Here is an 18,704-nt window from a genome sequence, read left to right as displayed (position 1 = left end):
CCTCCAGTAGCCAGCTCGACCACGAAAGCCAAACCGTGTTTTCACCCCAAACCGTTTGTGCTTCAGTGGACGGTAAAAGTGACGGAGACAACTAGTTTGACAGACTTCAAAGAGACAATAAACATAACTGAGAATAGCCATGGCACTCACCGACGCTGACGTACAGAAACAGGTAAACTTTATGGACCAGTTTAACTACGTCCATCCCACTGACGAGTGTTGTAACTTACGGTAAACATACATAATCTCAGTTAACGGGCCGAAACGTGGACTGCAGCACTGTCCCGCTGTTAATCATTATTCCGCACTATGTTTAACGTTTAAGGCAACACCGCAATTCATTTAGTTCTGGTTGTCGGTGGCAGTTTACATTATAACGGGTGCAAAGTTAAAGTTAATGCCTAGATGCTAACATTGCCATTAATACAAGTCAAGTTCATCTTATAGCGATAAATAATGTAATTTGGTCACTTTCTAATGCTAAACTATCAGTTTTAGTAAAACTGTAAAAGTGTGTACGCATGTCTATGTATCATTCAGAAAACAGACAGAAAGACAGATAAAGGATGCACATTGTCAGAGATGTGAACTTGAACCAGCTGCTTTTTGTGTTTCTTATGGCAGATTAAGCACATGATGGCCTTTATTGAGCAAGAGGCCAGTGAGAAGGTTGAGGAAATTGATGCAAAGGTAACTGAAGCCTGTCTGCCTGTCAGTCTTGTGGCTTTTGTGATAGTGACCACTGATTTAATGAACCTTCTCTTACACAGGCGGAGGAAGAGTTCAACATTGAGAAAGGTCGTCTGGTGCAGACTCAGCGGCTGAAAATCATGGAGTACTATGAGAAGAAGGAAAAGCAGATTGAGCAGCATAAGAAGATGTGAGAAAGAGTGGTCACTCAAACTACACGCATAGGAATGCATCCATCAAAAGAAAATTTAGTTAGCCTTTGGAAATGCTACACCACAGCACGCCTTTTCTTTCTTCTTTTTAGCTCCGCTGTCCCATTGGTTTGACTGTTTCTGTGAGACGCTTTTTATCACTGTTTATCCCACACTTCAAACACTTACAGATCTGACACTCTGCAATCTCACATCTCTTGAGTAAACGCTGTCTTTCTGAGGCAGTGACTGATCTTCTGATAGCTTGTAAGGCATCCTCTGAACTAACCAACACGGAAGCAGCATAAATAGATTTAATCAATTCTGGACCAACAACTCTGAAGAAGAGAAAATGACGACTCTAAAAAGTTCAAAATAAAATCATGTTTGGTTCAAAGAAATGCAGGCTCTACCCCAATTAAAGAGGCAGGAATTTTACTTTAAGAATATCTCTGATAAAAGGAATTAATCAGTGTAATCAACACCCTCCACAGCCAGAGATCCAACATGATGAACCAAGCCAGGCTGAAGGTGCTGAAGGCCCGAGACGACATGATCACGGTGAGCGATGAATGCTCATTTCTGTGTCCACTGGAAACCTCCTGTATTCAAATTCATCATAACTTTAATGATGAATTTGAATTTGCTTCCATGATTAGCTTTCATTCTTGCATTAAATTTTTGTGTACGTATTTCCACATGGAAATAATGTGCAAATGTTGTGTCCTGTATTTGACCTTCACTACTCCAGTACAGTGAAAAAGACTGGATGCTGTTTATTTACATGTACCATAAATCACGAGTCATATATGAATTTCTAATGTATCCAGTTGTCTGTTTTTGTCACAGGATCTGTTAAACGAGGCCCGTCAGAGACTTGCAGAGATTGCTAAGGACCCTGCTAAGTACTCCAGTCTATTGGAGGGCCTGGTGCTTCAGGTATAATCTACCATTATGATCTATGATTGCAAACCAAAAGTTGATATAATGTTCAGTTTTCTATATTTAAAAAGTGAGCTTTTTTTTATGTTTCAGGGATTCTACCGACTCCTGGAGCCGAAGGTTACCATTCGCTGCCGACCGCAGGATGCTGAACTTGTTCAGGTGACGCTGTTCTGGCTAGTTATTTAGGAAAGAAAGCACAGGCCATCTGCCTCTTTGTTGAATGCACAATAGCATAGAGTGGTTTTCTCTCTTTATTACCCAACAGGCTGCAGTCAATAAGAACATCCCGATCTACAAAGATGCGGTGAAGAGCAACATAACAGTCAAAATCGATAAGGAACGTTTTCTTCCAGCTCAGATGTAAGATGATTCAGTTCTTCTGACTTTTTAGCACGACGAAGGAGGTCATGTGATTGTGTCAGATTGTCTGTTTGGTATTGTCAAGATTTAGATGCAGGAATTTTTGTATTTTTAATCAAATATAACAGGGGTCGGCAACCCTAGGCACGTGGGCCGGTTAACTGATGGCACGGCCATAGCTGAACTGGCCATCGGGCATACCGGGCATTTGCTCGGTGGCCCGATGATTTTTTTGGGATTTTTTTTATTTTTTTGGGGGGGGGGGTAACGGTATAAACAATGAAAGATGGTGGATTGGCCAGATGCTGGCCGGTGTGTAAAAAGAACTTTGGTGGTGGCTATCGCGGAGCTTCCACAGATTCAGTAAAATTAACAAGTGGTGGAGGCCAGCACGTGGATGATGGAGATCGGAGGCAGGACGAGGAGAGACCCGAGGCGGCCGCCGGTCCGAGCGTCAGGTGAACTGAACTTCAGGTAAGAAGTTATGACCTGCAGTCTATCTGGGTCAGATATAAACCAAGTTTAGGTGGAGTTTATTTTCGTTGTGCTGACTTTTTACAGTCAGTTACAATAACTCGTACTGCGCGCTAGCTAGCATGACGGAGTTTCTATACAGCTGGGTGGGTGCTGTGATGTTACTGATGTTGAACTTTATTTAATTCATAAGGTTAGTTAATCCTCCCGCATTCAGAGAAATTATTACGCGTTTCGCGTTTAGCTGAGAGGGGACGCAGTTTGTCTCGGACTTCAGCTAGAATGAGAAAGACACAAAGGTGGAGTTGTTCTGTCGTTACGCAGCTGTTTCTTCTTCTCTCATTCTCTCCCCCTCCCTCTCCTGTTGCTACTTCAGTCATGAAACTGATCAATGATCAGCTGATCGGCTTTTCTCTCTTGTTTATTTATCGCCCACTTTGCGCCAGAAAGAGGAAACCAGCGGATGTCGCGTTAAACAACAGCAGCACGTTTAAGCTTGATCAGCTGTTGTTAGAATTTATTTAATATCAATTTCTAGTATCAGCTGATGTTTGCTGGAGCCACAGCTGAAAAAAGTGCTGGTCATGATGTCGGTTTGTATATGTGGTGAGAGGGAAACATGAAGATGAAACCAGGAGATGTCCTTACTGAATCATCAGAGCTGAACAGGTGATGGAGAAACAGGTTTACTTTTTAGGTGACATGAATGAGTTGAAGGAAGTTATGAACTGTTTCTGAGAGACAAATAACACCAGGATCCTTTTCTACGTAGCTGACAGCTGGTAACTGTGCAGGGGCGGGTCTAGCAAAGTTTTGCCAGGGGGCCAGGTAGGGCATTAACAGGGAGAGGGGGGCACAAAGAAATACTTTCTTATTCTCATTTAAAATGTCTGGCTGTTATTAAATAATTATCTGAAGCTTACAACCAAAGTTTTCATCTGACGTAAAATGTATAGAAATCATACATATACCAACAAGACAGAGTACATCACTGTCACAACAGCGTTTGTTTTCATTCAAAGGCTTTATGGCTTTAATATCTGGGGGGCCGGTCTTTAGTCCAAATGCCCGGGCTGTTTTTTTTGGTCCCAGTCCAGCCCTGGGCACAACACGCAGTGAATTAATCTGAGAAGGTGCATCAAAAAATAAATGGCTGTGCCAGCGGTGCACATCGCAAATCAGCTCGCATAGACGCATTAGTTGTATCTCTTCTTAATGACGGTATCTTAGCTAACAACCCCAAGTACCAGATTCAACTTGTAATTGGCTAAAAATAACTTAGCCTACTGGTAAGAGGGACGTTGTTAGCTTTCCACATTCCGACACTTCAAAAGCTTCAGGAGCTGTCCGCTCAGCACAGCATCAGCACCACGGAGATACACGGATATCTCCGTCTACATCCGTAGACTCGAGACACAATGCATTTTTGGGACTTTCAGGTGTAGGGACCAATGTTTTCTTTTCTGATCAAACCAGAAATCTTTAATGAGCAGCTGGGTCTGTCTCACATTAACTGGCTGAGTTGATACCAGTTGATGCAACATCGAGCAGCTGGAATCCACAGCTGTGCATGTTCATGGAGCTGCATTTTCACCTGCTGGACATCACTACCTGACAAGTTTAACTGTCTTCAGAACATTGCAGAGGCCTTATTGACAGTATTTGGCTCTACATATCTGTGTGAGCAGATTTTCTCTCACATGAGTGTCCTCAGGTAGCTGTCTGAATGTTGGACACTCAGAGACCTGTGTCTCTGAGTGGGAGACCAGAGATCATATTAACATGTGTGTGTCTGTATTAACAGACATGCCATATTGGCTTAGTTTATTTTTCTTATCATTCTTGTGAGGAGACCATAAATAGCATTTGTATTTTCTGTTGTACAGTCCATTTGCTGTTATGGAGTTCTTGTTATGGATTAAAAGTGTCTTTTTTTTGTTTCAAAATAGCTGATAACTATTCGCTGATAGCTGTCAACATCTGCGAACAAATATAATTCTAGAAAGTGGTTCTATATAATGTGTAACTGTTAATATAGAGCGTTATTACATTTATTGCTAATGCAATCATATGGCACACTGACCTCTGAGGAAATTTTAAATGGCACTCGCCATCAGAAAGGTTGCCGACCCCTGAAATATAACAAACAGACTGTAGTCACTGCTCAGCTTTAGTTTGACCTTGGGGGTTGGAACAACTTTGTCTTTGTGGAGTAGACGCAACAAGGTGTTGGAAACATTCCTAAGACTTTTTGGTCCACATTGACATGATGTCGTCACGTAGTTGTTACAGATTTATTGCACATCATATGATGCAAACCGCCCATTTAAACACATCTCAGTGGATTAAAATCTAGTGACTGTCGGAGCCATTTGAGTACAGTGGACACATTGTGGCATTCTCAGATGATATGAGTTTTGTGACATCGCACATTGTCCTGCTGGGAGCAGCAGTTATATGGGCTCAAATTGTGGTCATAAATATTTTGTACTTGTAAATCAAATGCGTATTTGTGAACTGAGTTTTGTAATCCTGTAAACCAAAATACGTGAAAATTTTATGTTTGTGCATCTACAGATGAGAATTTGTCTGTGTTTGTAAAAAATATTTACACGAGTTACAATTTTTTTTTGTTAAGGTCTGCTTACAGATACAAAGCAAAAAACCACGTGTAAAACTCTGCGCTCAGGTTCCCTGGCTGTGTGTGACTCTCAACTTACAAGTACAAATTTTGACCCAATTTTTTGTCCTTTCAGCTTATTGGTCAATGCCATGTCAATCACAAATTTAAATATCCAATCAGAGAACAGATGTTGGAGGGGTGTGTTACCGAGCTTCAGGTCCTGGAAGGGTAATGCAGTTTGAAGCTGTAGGATCTCTATATAAATATCCCATTGGGGTCATACAAGCGAGGTCACTTAACTTTGGGTAGCTGTTGAAAGGATACAGTTGTGGTATATCAGTGGTTAGAAATACAGTTACAAATAGTTACTGTGGTCATAAAGGCATGGACATGGTCTGCAAAGATACTCAGGCATGTACTGTGGCTCATTTATAGAAAATATGCTCCACACCGTTACACCACCACCAGCCTGAAGCACTGATGCATGGCCATGCTTTCATGTCGTTTATACCACATTGTGACCCTACCATCTGATTGTTGCAGCAGAAATGAAGACTCATCAAACCAGGCAATATTTCACCAACTTCTGTTACCTAATTTTTGTGAGCCCACTCAAATTATAGCCTCAGTTTACTGTTCTTAGCTGATAGGAGGGGCGCCTGGTGTGGTCTTCTGCTGCTGTAGACCATCTGCTTCAAGGTTTGAAATGTTGTGTGTTTGGAGGTGCTCTTTTTGTTAACTAGTGGTTATTTGAGTTACTGTTGCCTTCCTATCACCTCAAAGCAGTTCTCCTCTTACCTCTGGGATCAGCAAAATACTATCACCCAGAGAACTGCTGCTCATTGGATCTGTAAAGCCTACAGATGGTTATGTGGAAAGATCCAGTTTCAGGTTTACTGCTCAACTTCTGATCAGTAGATCAGACATTTGTGAAATACTCAGTCCAGCCTGCCTGGCAGCACAACCATACCACATTCTGATGCTTGGTTTGAACTTTGAATCTTACACTAGACATTCCAAAAGGTTGATTCTGTTCATCTGGACGTAGCGTTTTCAGTGGGAGATACGTTTCGTCACTCATGCAAGTGACTCCTTCGGTCTCAGCTGCCTGCAGGTTTCCCCAACCTTATAAACAGTACATTTGCACAATGACTGAATGAACAATAGGCTGTGATGAACAGATCAGAGTCAACCTTTTGGGATTTACTTACCTGGATGATTGAGCATGCATCAAGACTAACACTAGACCTTTCATTTTATCTTAACAGCTGTGGAGGAATCGAGATGTATAATGAGAATGGGAAGATCAAGGTTTCCAACACTTTGGAGAGCAGGCTAGAACTCATTGCACAACAGGTAAAGTAACTTTGATGGTATATCTCACATCCAAATCTTCCTTTATAGCTGCTCACTGCAGTAGCTGCTGTTTGCCTGTGGAGGGCAGCAGAGCCCAACTTGCTTTCCAGTGGATCTAATTCACTGAAGGGTGGAGAGCCGACAGGGAAAAATCAATTTAATCATTAAGACTAGACTGTTGTGCTAACAGCGGATTTACTATATTTAAACTTGCTTTGAGTATTCAGTGTTGCCGTCATGTCAATAATGCAAAAACAGGTTCCTATTTTAGAGCAAGGCTGTGAAACAAAGTTGTGTTAATTACAGTCATTGCTGATTTATGTTTGTAAATTATTAAGCTTTGTTCAGGAGAAAGTTGTTCTGAGTATTTTCTGCAACAATGAGATTATTAATGTATAGGCATTAGAAAAATCATTTTATGATTCTCTAAAGGCCCAAATGGTCTAAACCAGAAGCATCAAATGTAAGACCCGGGGAGCCGGAATCGACCCATGGCTTTGGATTTTTAAATCAGACCTCTCCTGACCCTTATTTAATCCCTAAGATATCTCAATATATGTAGTTAAACTTCTTTAAAATCACAGAAAAGAGAATTTCACTGGTCTGACCCACTTAAGATCAGAGTTGACTGTGGAATGAGACATGGGTGGTCTAGAGCAGTCCTTTGTCTTTTCACAGAGATTCAGTACAAATGATCTTACACATCCAGGTGGAAAAAAGCTCAAAGATAAATGGGATGTGTACTCACACTTGTTGGCCTTTGAGCAGAACAGGTGCCACAGAAATTACATAGTTACCTAGAAATTTGGGATGCTGTGTAAAATGTAAACAATGACAGAGTGCATATTATTGCGCTGTCTTTGATGTTTTTAGGAAATTACATGGATACTTAGAAATCTGGCATCCTGTTTAAAATGTAAACAAAGAGTGCAATGAATGAATGTGCAATGATGTCTTTGGGTGTTTTTAAGAAATTACATAGTTACTTAGAAACTTGGAATTCTGTTTAAAATGCAAACAATGACAGAGTGCATTTATTTGCAGGTCATTTAAAGCCTGTTTTTTATTTGCAAATGGTAGAAGGGCAACATATCAAGGACTGAAATAGAAAAAATTGATTGAATTCAAAATGAGTATATATGCCAGAAACGAGACTGAACATTTTTAAGCAGTGGCAAAAATATCAAATGACAATGAGTAAATGAAATGGAATGAAACTTTGTATTTTTAAAGATGGAAAGGAGCATCAAATACTAAACTGTGACAATTAGATTCAGAAAATCCTGAGAGATTTTTGAATGCAGTGGCCAAATAAGACTGAAGGGCTGTCTATGTTAATAATAATAGTCGTGATTCTGTAGCGGAAATCATTGTATGGGTTTAGTAAGGCTTTTGAAAACACTGTCGGTGAATCCAAGTGAACAAGTTAGAAATGGACATGAAAAGAAAAACACAAGATCTAAAGCTACTGCCTGCTGTTTTTCAAATGACAATAAATAGCTAAACAAATAGAAACATGTGCTTTGTCATGTCTCTCCACTATTTCCCTGCAGTATATCATTAAGGGTTTATCTGTGTTTCCTTAATTTATATCCTTACCATCTCCTTAACAGATGATGCCTGAAGTCAGAATGAATCTGTTTGGTGCCAACCCCAATCGCAAGTTCTTGGATTAACTGTGGATATGAAGAGGGCACAGGTGGAACGTTTATGGTGATGACAGAGCACACGAGTCTCCAACCACCTGCCATTACTGAGATCCAAAGGGAGTGTTTATATAGTTCTAAATACTAATGGACTATATAACAATTCAGCAAGTGCTCTTACTTTGAAATGTCCTCTATTCATCTTCTCTTAAAAGGACTCATTAATGTTCTAATGACATTACAGATGTTTGTCTTCAGTCATTTCAGTTTGAGTAAACTGAGCAAGCTGCATATTTAAACCAAAGATACAGGTGCATGTGTGTGTGTGCGTGTGTGTGCGTCTGCGTGCGCGTGTGTGTGTGTGTGTGTACACAGAGTTGCTGAGCATTGTTCTCAAGGTAATAATATACCACAATATCAATTAAAGTGACATGAGAAATGAACATGTTTGAGATATCTTTATTTACAGCTTGTAAACATACACTTTACTCAGGCTATGTTCACTCTACAATGAGGAAACCTATATAGAATATCCACATCAAAATGTGTCTTGCATTAAAAATGTAAAAAACAAAACCTTTTAGTGGCGTCCAGTGGGATTCAGTAATGGCAAACTGTTGGCCAGACAAGTTGCCATACTCCCTCCATGGGTCTAACGGTTACAGCTGTCTTTTGCTAAAATTGGACTCGAGTACCAAAACAATATTTCAACACAACCAGTTCCACTGATTTAAGACTTACAGTTTTTATGCTTTCGAAACTACCAGCAGTCATAAGGCCTTAATTGCATTTTCTTTAGTTATTGTGCGTACACTGAAGCGTATTATGTATAACTGTAACTAAGCGGTAAAATGAATCCAAGGCGACAGCAAGGTTTTATTTAAACCGTTGCAAGCTGCGGAGAAGAGGACGTTAAGTCTGTGGGATTCTGGTTTTGCAGTTGCTCTCGAGCAGGAAGTGAGCAGTCTGTTAGTGTATATTGTATGCTAATGCGGCGATTAAAGCATTACCATCAGATTAACTAATGACCTCAGAGACACTGGCAGGCAGCACCTTTAAGTCCAGTGAAAGATTCCAAGATTACTCGAGGCTCGAGTAGGAGGGATAATTAACAGTAGGAAGAAGGATATGGAGCCCCGTTTTAAGAGAAAAACATTGACGTCTGAGTGATTGGCAGTTCAGACTCTGACATCAAACATCATATATCATTAAGACTCTGTTAAGACAGGTACTGCTTTTCATCAGTCTGACCACATGATGCCTGAATAAGCATCCTAGTGGGTTATTCCTGAAAAGGTGGGGGATATATCGCATTTTTTATATCACTTTCAATGCAGCACAACTGCAAATACATGCTGTCACATTAAGAGTTTGTGAGTTCCTTAGTTCACTGGACAATGCCCTTTAAAACAGTTTTTTTTTTAAATTGTTTTTTCCAATCAATGAAAAATCTGTCGCCAAGTGTGTGTGCAGGGGGCCGTGCAGCATTATGAAGCACACGCACACAAATGAGACCCTGCTTTATGTCAAAACAAACGGCGAGAATATTCAAAAGTCTAATTAGACTTCCCTTAAGATAATACATAGATTATATGCTCATTTCCCCTTCATCCATTTGTATGTACTGGGATATACTACAGGATTTCTCTGCCATCTCTGAGTATGTGAACCCAAGAGAAACATGACTATAAAACCATATGGTAATGTACTCTCTTTAAAAATAGAGCGAGGCCAGCGATGTTGTATATTCCATGTCTGTAAAGGGTTTTTAGATGAAGCTTGAAAAGAGACATTCTTAAAAAGTTGATGCACAGGCCAAAGAAACTGTCGGACTGGCAGGCATTTGAGTTAGCAGGCTCAAACAACATGCACCAATTGTCCCAGAAAATAACAGATCTCTCTCAGGTGAAAGGACTAAGCCCAGGCATATTGACAGGAACTACCCTGGGATAACCAGGCCAGCTTGGGACACAATCCTCACATTAATCATACACATACAAAGGACCTTGCTTAACCTACAGAATCCTGCTTACAGCAAGTGAAAACCTAGAGAAACATTAGTGTGAACCCGCTAGTCCACATATTAGTAAATGAAGCTTCCTTCATGCATATTCTGACCATTGCTCTTCCTTTGGTTAGTGGATTGTGGCTGTATTTCTCCTCTGTCTCTGTTTTCTCTGCTCACTGAGTAACAAAAGCAGCATATTATCTGCACAGAAACAACACGACTGCTGCCACTGGTACTTAGCATTGCTATCCCAACAACCCTAGTACTGTCTCCCCTACACCAAGAAAGTAGACACCCTGGGCAATGCCAAAAAGAGGAGCAATGACTAAAGCACGACAGGTCGCACCCTTCAGGAATGCTGATGGACCCTCTCGCCTCATGATGCGCCTGTGAAGGGATCAGAGAGGAAAAGGCAAAAAATACAAGAAAGGCAGTGTTATGGGGCTGGTTACGCTTATAAAAACTCTATTGTGGAAGCAAATGTGACATTATAAGCTCACGTTGTGCAGTCAAGAATTCCTCTGTATGTATCCTCCCCGGCACCTTTCTGCAAGGTCTGCAGACGGGTCTTTATTACTGTTTGGGTGTTTGGAAGAAACTTAAGTTTAGTAGAAGTATTTAACTAATTAAACTAACAAGACATTTTATAGATAGAGTGATAGACATACAGATCTGATGCTGAGTTTACATCATAGATAATTCGCTAAAATTTGGCATTTATAAGCTGGTGCTGATACCAGAACAAATGAGGCAGTCAAACTCTGAATGTGTTAAAATTAACAAGGTTGTATTTGATTTCTTATAAACTTTATTATGTGAATCTGTTGCACACTTGCATTAACATAAATAATCATAATGTAAATAAAAAAGTCTTGTCTAATAAGATAAATATTATATTGGAGTGAAGTATTGCAACATAAAGAAGGTGTATACTCGTATCTGACTCCCACTCACCATCCAGCGGTGTAACTGCCACAGCTGCCACTGAGCCAGCGGAGCAGCCTGCCACAAAGGACTGCCAGAACGGCGCCCGGGCCTGCACATCAGCCTGCCCACTTGCACTTTCCCGGCCCAGGGCATTAAGGTTGGCAAACAGGGGGAAGTAGATCATAGAGAAGGGGACATCCCTGAAAGATAAGAGGATAAGTGTGAAAAAAATATGACTGGGTCACAAGAGACATATGAACCTGTTAAACTGCAGCATAGCAGACAGACATAGCTGCAGGAATCTATTGATTAGTGTTGATTAGCGGAGATGTCACAGACAACAATCGCAGTACGAGTTGTGCAAAATCTAAAAACTAAAAGCAGCTCATTAGAACACTGACAGAGTTTAAAAGGAAGAGACTGTTTTCTTTTTAACATTTGTGTATGGCACCCTTCAACATGAAGCATAGTGTGATGGACATATATGAAAAAATGCAATAGAAGTGTTTGCCTTATTCAAAGCAATTGAAAAGTTGGAAAATTACTTTTTTGAATTGCTATTTAATGTGAACAGAATGTTGTTAAAATGGTCACAGTGACTACTTCATTTACTTATTTATGGGTGTGCGTTACCTCATTAAGGTGGCTCCTACCCCTCTGTAGAGACCAGCTAGGCCACGAGTCTTCAGCAGCTCCATGGTGATGCCTGTGGCTGAGGGTCGTGGTGGTGGGGTTGATTGGGCTTGTGAAGAGGGGGCCACCAGCGATGGGGCTGGCCCAGGAGCAGCAGCCTGTGCTGGAGCTGCCATTGGCCTTTGTGCAGCTAATGGATAAACAGATTTCCCCAGGTAAGAGAACACATGGAGGCTACTGTAATGCTGCAACAGTGATGCTGTAAATGCTTTTTGTTAATAAGCACATCTTTGGGTTTGTCATTGAATGCACAATTCATCCATCAACAAACAATATCTGAAAAGGTGTTTATTTGGAAACATGACACACAACAACTAAACGTATACCAAACATACTTTACTGTATCCTCATCACATCCTCTCACACTCACCAGACACTTTATTATGTCATATAACAGCAGCTCAGTGCATTATGGGATGTAGACATAGTCTGCAGAATGGTTAGAATGTTTCAAGCTGTACAAGTGTATTTTTGCTGGCCATGTACACGCCTTTTTAATAACAATATACCTATCTTCTGATGGCTTCTTCAAGCAGGACAACACTACATGCCAGTCAGTTTGTTGTGCTCTTTGAGCACAACAAACTGGACTTAGACTTTGTTCCATATATAGTCTACATGTATTTGGTCATATATAATAATCTCTGAGAAATGTTTCCAGCTAGTTTATTATTAAATGCAGTAAAGACCTCACCAAGCCTTCCTGCATCTTGTAACTGGATCTTTAGCATCTCCATGGGTGTGGTGACCACCACCTGGCAGGTTCCAGCCCCACAACCTGCCAGTACCTCCCCCCACAGCGGCAACTTCCTGCAGACAGAGAATAGTGTCGTAACAGAAATATACAACTGTATGTCCAGTGAGTCTCTGTGGTGTAATAGGGTAAGGGCCCTAGTTTAAGGGATTTAGTATTTTGATGCGTATTGTTGGTTGTTTTTGTAGTTGCCCCTTTATAATTTTATACAAACCTGAGTTTATTGGCCAGATTTTGCCAAAGACTGTGGATAGTATGTATCCATGCTAGAATGTATCCATGTATCCATGTTAGAATGTAACAGAGGCAACAGACTAACTATTTCAAGTTGAAGAAAATCCTACTTGATTACATGGTGCACAAATTAAATGGTCAGCATACTATAGTATAAGACACTGAAAGCTGTACTTATGCTTTACCTTTACATCACATAACTTCAGTGAGGAACAAAAGCTACATACCCATCCTTAGAGAGCTTCTGTCTGAAGACATCATTGGCAGCCAGTTTGATGGCTTTTTCAGGTGTAACTAGAGTGAGGTTTACCGCTGCACCTGGAGGTAAACAAACTGACTATTAACAGCGATACTTAACAGTTTCCGCTAAGGTACAAAAATAGAACAAAACTAAACAACAGCTTATGGCTTTCCACCTGGGGTAGTAGGTAATCGTTATCATGATAAAAAGATTTAGGGCATGCAGGAGAAACAGCGACGTAGGTGGTGAGATTTCTTTTACAGTTACAGTGTTGTTTATCACAGTACTTAGAAATGCAAAGAATACCTCTGTAGCATCCAAAATAGCCTTCTGAGCGCACCGTCTTGGCCAAACAGTCAAGCCTTTAAAGACAACAAAGAAGAAGTGAAAAATCACTCTTAATTAATAAGCCATAGCAGTATCCAGATCTTTCACAACTGACTCTACAGTCATACATGCTGCCTCTGTCCTATAACCCCACCCTTTACTCTGGCTTTACAACAAATACGGCTACAGACAGTGATTATATTCAAATTCTCTGTTTTATTTCCAAATGTCAACTTTGTATCTGTCCCTTTAAAGGAATATTTCAAGCTATTTTTACATGTCTGACTCACTCTGGAAAATCACAAGCCACTAAACACAGGAAAGGCACGCCCCACCAGCCAGTAATATTGATGCCCACCAGATGTGTGCAGCTAACAGTTTAGGGTCAATGTGTCTTTTAAGGACACCAAACTCCCTTTTCATCTTGATCTCTTGATCTATTAAATATATGTAAAGAGTCCATCAGTATGTATGACCATGACTGCAATGAGTTCTGTACAAACTCATCAAAACATAAACCCAAATATGGAGCGAGCATGTTTCACTCTACTGCTCCACCCTTTGAGATTCTGTGGAGAAATATGTCAGACATGGCTGTGTGTAGTTCAAATTACATCAGGAGGAAAATATTTGACTTTGATTCTGATTTCCACAAAATACAATTATCTGTAAGCAGCTCTTACATGATTTTTTCTTAATTAGTACCAATAACTAAAATAACTTAAAGCAAAAAACAAAAAAAGCTTTATATCTGACAGATCAATCAGATTACCAAATTAACCCCTGCTGAGGAAACCCCACTCACATTCCTTTGTAGACTTGGATGCCCTGCTGGTTCTGTAGGCGGGTCTTGGCCAGATCTATAGGAAATACACATGTCACACCAACCAGGCCCGCCACGCCCCCATTAATCAGCTTAGCAGGGAGACTGCGAAGGGATCAACATAGACACAGAACAATTTACACACAGCCACGAAAACAAGCCGTGCGAACGACAAATCAGAGTGACAAAGTAGACACACAGAGGGAGGGGAGGGGATTCCCAACCAGTCCCACACACACACAAAGAGAGCATAAAAGATAAATATTACCACAGCTGTTGCTTCCATTTGGAGAAAACCTCTTTAATAGACCAAACAAACAGGATCCATTACTTACCTAACTTTCTTCTCTCCCATCCTGCTTGTGTTTGGGCTCCACGCCCAGACCCACTGCTCCTCTTGTCCCACCTCTTCGTCGTCTTCCTCCCCCCCTTCTTTTCCACACTTCGGTCCACAGCCCAGAGTTGTCAAGTTCAGCCTCACCTGTCCTCTCACGCTACAAACGCACCCCGCAGTTTCCTTTGACGTGGTAGAAATGGACCGTTTTCTTCTTCCTCTCCCTGGTATGTCAGGGATGGACGCCCTCCTTTCCTGTTGTGGTCAGACCCACCAGAGTTTAATCTGTGTCTTCTGGCCAGTCGTTATGCTTTGTTGTACTTCACACAAGAACCCAGTCATTCTTCCACTGTCTGGACAGACAAATGCAGGTTCATGTAGAGTAAGACCAATATCTTCCTTAGAGATATAAAAGCGCTCCTGATGAGACTTTTTCTTTTATCCTAATAGGAGGGCATGGTTACAATGAGGGATTGACACACCTCACATTGAATGTCAGGCTCCATAAAATCCAGTCATTCATAAAGTTGAATTGTATCATATTCTGGGACTACCACACTAAGACAGAACATCTTGAGTCTCGCTAATCTGCCAGCTAAAAGGGATAAAGAGTATTTGTTCCGGCAAGGAGGGCACAGCTGAAAATGGGAGTATTCTCTGTATTGCTTTTGCAGTTCACCAGCTACAAAGGGCTGAAGAGGAGATTTGAGTGGAGGTTTGGAAAAATATCTGACAGGTTTTTTTTCCCCCCTTTCTTTTAGTTCAGTTGTTTGTAGTCTAGCTTCAGTGGTGTATATTACAGATAGTACAAATGCTGCTGAAACCTTATCTGGGGACCCATTTCTTGTCTTCCTTTACAGTGTTCTCAGTTTTTTACGTCCTTTTTCTGTCTTTTCCACTCCTTGCATACCCCAATTCTTCATCTCCCTAATTAATCTCTCTCGTAATCTCTCCGCCTCCACTCCATCTCTATTTTTACCTCTGTAAACCTCAACTATAACTATATCCTTAATTGTCTTGTTGTCGAAGATTCAAAAAACCTCAAGATACAATATTTTGTATCTTTTGATGTCATCTCAGCAATTTCATCCCAAAGTGTTTCTTTCCGTCTCTGAACACTGTCTTTTTCCGTTGCCGGCGCATAGCTACATTCTACACATGCCTTTCACTGAGCCTCTTTCTGTGAAACTTTCTTTTAGATCTATTCACACACAGTAGTGACCCTGCCAAAACACAGAGAAGGGTGCCTCACCCCCAGCCAACCTCCAACTTCCCCCAGAAACTGCACTAGAGCACCCGGCTCACATAGTTCAGAAGCACAAGCCCCACCAGACAGCTTTCACGAAACTCACTTTTCTCCCATCACAGAGACGTGGCAGTGAGAAACGCTGGTCCTACCTCTGGTGAAGCATCCCGCAAGCAGGATCAGGCTGTCCGCTTTCCTTTCACTTCAACAATGGATCCAGGAATGGTAGTCAAGCGAGAGCGATCTGAGAGAGCCAGCCGCCACTCAGGGGCCGTTGCACAAACACGAGTATTGTCCTGCTGCCTAAATCCCTCCCTCTTATGGTGACTCTCTGCTTGACACAGCCCAGCAACGCAGCTCTGCACTAACACAACTAGACATAAACTCAGGCCTGTGGAGCCACTGTTAGAGGACACACAACAGACACCGCAGAGACTAATACTCACAATTATAACTCAGTGTGTATTGCTTCTACGTACTGTATAAATAAACACGACACAGAACGTGAACTGAAACAAAAAAGGCTGCCCACCAGTAATCCCCATTCATTAGTCCTGCTATTACATAATATGTCCAGGAGCACTGAATGCAATAAATGTTCACAGACTTACAATTACTACTAATAGTTGTATCCAATGCCATAATGCACATAGTTTGTGCCATTACTGAAAAATCTGAAAAAAGTAATTACAGGATTTTAAAAAAGAAAAAGGGAGCATGTGATCATGGCAGCTACTGCTCATTGCCTTTACACCATTTTTTATGAGAACTGATTCAAATATTGATCGCTCTTAATGGAAAAACAGTTACTATCAATGATGTTCACTCATCAGCGCATATTTTGTAACTCGACTTTCACTCTTAAAACACTTGTGGTTACGCCTTCAGTTTAGAAAAAAGAGCGCAAGTGTGGTGGAAATAGAAAACTGATTATTGCCTAGATATGTAGTGTTTACTTTTGTAGGGAAAGACTCAGTTTCAGTTAGATTAGAGAAATTACAGCATTACGAGAGGTTTCAGTTTTTAGAAATCTAGACTTAAAAATACAATGGAATATGTACAACTTATGATAACAGCAAAAACAATAACAAGAATGATAACTTTGATTTTTATTGTGATTTATTGTCAAGAAACCCAATGATGCTTTACAAAGAACATAAACAAAAAGGCTAGAGTTTGAAGGCTTTGTTGAAGAGGTGAGATTTGAGTGATGGGATGTTGCAAAGCTCAGGTGGGAGAGATCTGGGATGGGATGAGAGTTGCAGAGTTACAGAGGGGGCTGCCACACTTAAGGCTCTGCCCACAGAGGTATGGAGGTGAGTGTGAGGAACAGAAAGCAAACCCACGGACTGTCTTTGACTCTGTTGATATGTGAGCAATGACTTTTTCTTAACAATAAAACCAAAAACATGTGGTTAAAAAAATGCTTTTTCTGTCCTCTAATTATACCTTGGCATGCTAAAATGCTGCTAGTATTGAATAAAACAGTAAAATGTGGAACCATGGTAAAGATATAATGAAGTGCATAAAAAATAAACAGACCAATTCTGATGTTTTTGGCATCACATATGCTTTTGGAATAAGTTGCTCTATTTGTTATCCTTTAGTAATGAAATAAATATGTTTTACGAGAATAAGGCTAGGAAAATCACAAACACTCCAGGATACAGCACTGTATTGAAAACCTAGATAACGTGTGTGTATGTGTTGATTATCAGAAAAAATAGATGCTTGTATTATATATTTGTGGTGTCATCAAATATACACAGCACTAAAATGCCGTTGCAAAGTAAGGGGGAGCAAATCAAAACAACACGTGCAACAGAACATGATCCTTTATATATGACTATTAGATATTGTATGTCTTAACACCCATAATTCACCCGTGAACGGGGTTTTGCTTATTTTACCTACATTGAAAGCTTCTATGGATTGTTAAGTTAACCAGCTTACTCCTGACTGGAAGTCTAATCAGCCACTGAAACTGAAACCACCTGTGTGAATGTGCAGTGCTTCTACTTTGTAGGTAGAGGCACTATAATTTTCCCCTTGATATGCATATAAAGCATGGAAATACTTGCTGCAAAGGGTGAGTAAATATGTTTACTTACATCTCAGCATTGGTGTTCTTCTTTGTAGCCTCAGCAACAAAGCAAACAGAAAAAAGTAGGAATCACTATGTTTCATGTGGTTTTTATAGCCTTTACCCCCAAAGTTATGCAAGTTAGCTGAACTGGAGATTGGAACTACAGCGCCATCAGTGTACATTGATCAGACACACCGGGAACGGGTGAAGTGAATAAATGTGCTCAACTCTTCTTAAAACCGAACCCTTTGCTGGGAGATCTTGAGCCCTGAAACTGGCTAAACATTTTTTTAGACTTATAAATTTCTTTTAGATGCAAAAATGTCTTCACAGTAATTTGTATTTTAAAAATACACACTTGTATAAAAACTTGTCTAAATCCCCAGGTTTCTTCCTTACTAATAATGGCACCCTGTTTCTGCTTTATATCATTAGATTTCTATCAATCAGACAGTTTTATATTAGAGATCCTTGGGAAGGGCTACTTTATCCAGGCCTTGTACAGCTGTTCCCAAAGGGCCTGTCCTTCCTCTGACAGTACAATGATGGCTGACCACTACTACCCTGACCTACTGACAACTGCTGTCTCATTATACCAATTTATTACCCAAAAGAGCTAAAAAGATCCAGCCTATATCAGCTTATTTATTTCCCCGAGGGCTATTGAAAGACTAGTCTTGAGTCTTCAATGAAAATCTGCCCTCTTTATTCTAGGATGTGCAGAAGTTGTAACCAAATCGTGCCTT

The 18,704-nt window shown here is 40.6% G+C and overlaps 2 protein-coding genes across 6 annotated transcripts; one reads left to right on the top strand and one right to left on the bottom strand.

Moving 5' to 3' along the window:
• The first annotated feature begins 15 nt into the window (after positions 1 to 15).
• On the top strand, positions 16 to 8,728 carry atp6v1e1a (ATPase H+ transporting V1 subunit E1a). The gene is made up of 9 exons (XM_031725979.2): positions 16 to 172; positions 625 to 690; positions 771 to 880; positions 1,376 to 1,442; positions 1,731 to 1,820; positions 1,917 to 1,985; positions 2,092 to 2,186; positions 6,552 to 6,639; positions 8,253 to 8,728. Exons 1-9 carry the CDS (start codon positions 140 to 142, stop codon positions 8,313 to 8,315), a joined length of 681 nt encoding a protein of 226 aa, XP_031581839.1. The 5' UTR covers positions 16 to 139; the 3' UTR covers positions 8,316 to 8,728.
• slc25a18 (solute carrier family 25 member 18) lies at positions 8,729 to 18,106 on the bottom strand. 5 transcript variants are annotated; one of them, XM_039615919.1, is made up of 10 exons: positions 17,984 to 18,106; positions 14,628 to 14,979; positions 14,275 to 14,397; positions 13,449 to 13,504; positions 13,129 to 13,219; positions 12,608 to 12,723; positions 11,854 to 12,043; positions 11,248 to 11,420; positions 10,794 to 10,869; positions 8,729 to 10,680 (listed from the first exon to the last, which is right to left on the bottom strand). In XM_039615919.1, the coding sequence occupies exons 2-10, from the start codon at positions 14,645 to 14,647 to the stop codon at positions 10,539 to 10,541; spliced, it is 987 nt and encodes a 328-aa protein (XP_039471853.1). In that variant the 5' UTR covers positions 14,648 to 14,979; positions 17,984 to 18,106; the 3' UTR covers positions 8,729 to 10,538. The 5 variants fall into 5 exon arrangements, with proteins under 5 accessions (XP_039471853.1, XP_031581838.1, XP_039471855.1 ...); XM_031725978.2 differs by lacking the exon at positions 17,984 to 18,106 and adding an exon at positions 16,025 to 16,278; XM_039615921.1 differs by lacking the exon at positions 17,984 to 18,106 and adding an exon at positions 16,025 to 16,278 and having other exon boundaries at positions 14,628 to 14,881.
• Positions 18,107 to 18,704: the final 598 nt, after the last annotated feature.

The sequence above is a fragment of the Oreochromis aureus genome, linkage group 7, assembly GCF_013358895.1.
Source record: "Oreochromis aureus strain Israel breed Guangdong linkage group 7, ZZ_aureus, whole genome shotgun sequence".
In the NCBI taxonomy this organism is placed as follows: domain Eukaryota; kingdom Metazoa; phylum Chordata; class Actinopteri; order Cichliformes; family Cichlidae; genus Oreochromis; species Oreochromis aureus.
The sequence above is the reverse complement of the archived record's forward strand: the minus strand, read 5'-3'. Positions and strand labels throughout refer to the sequence as shown.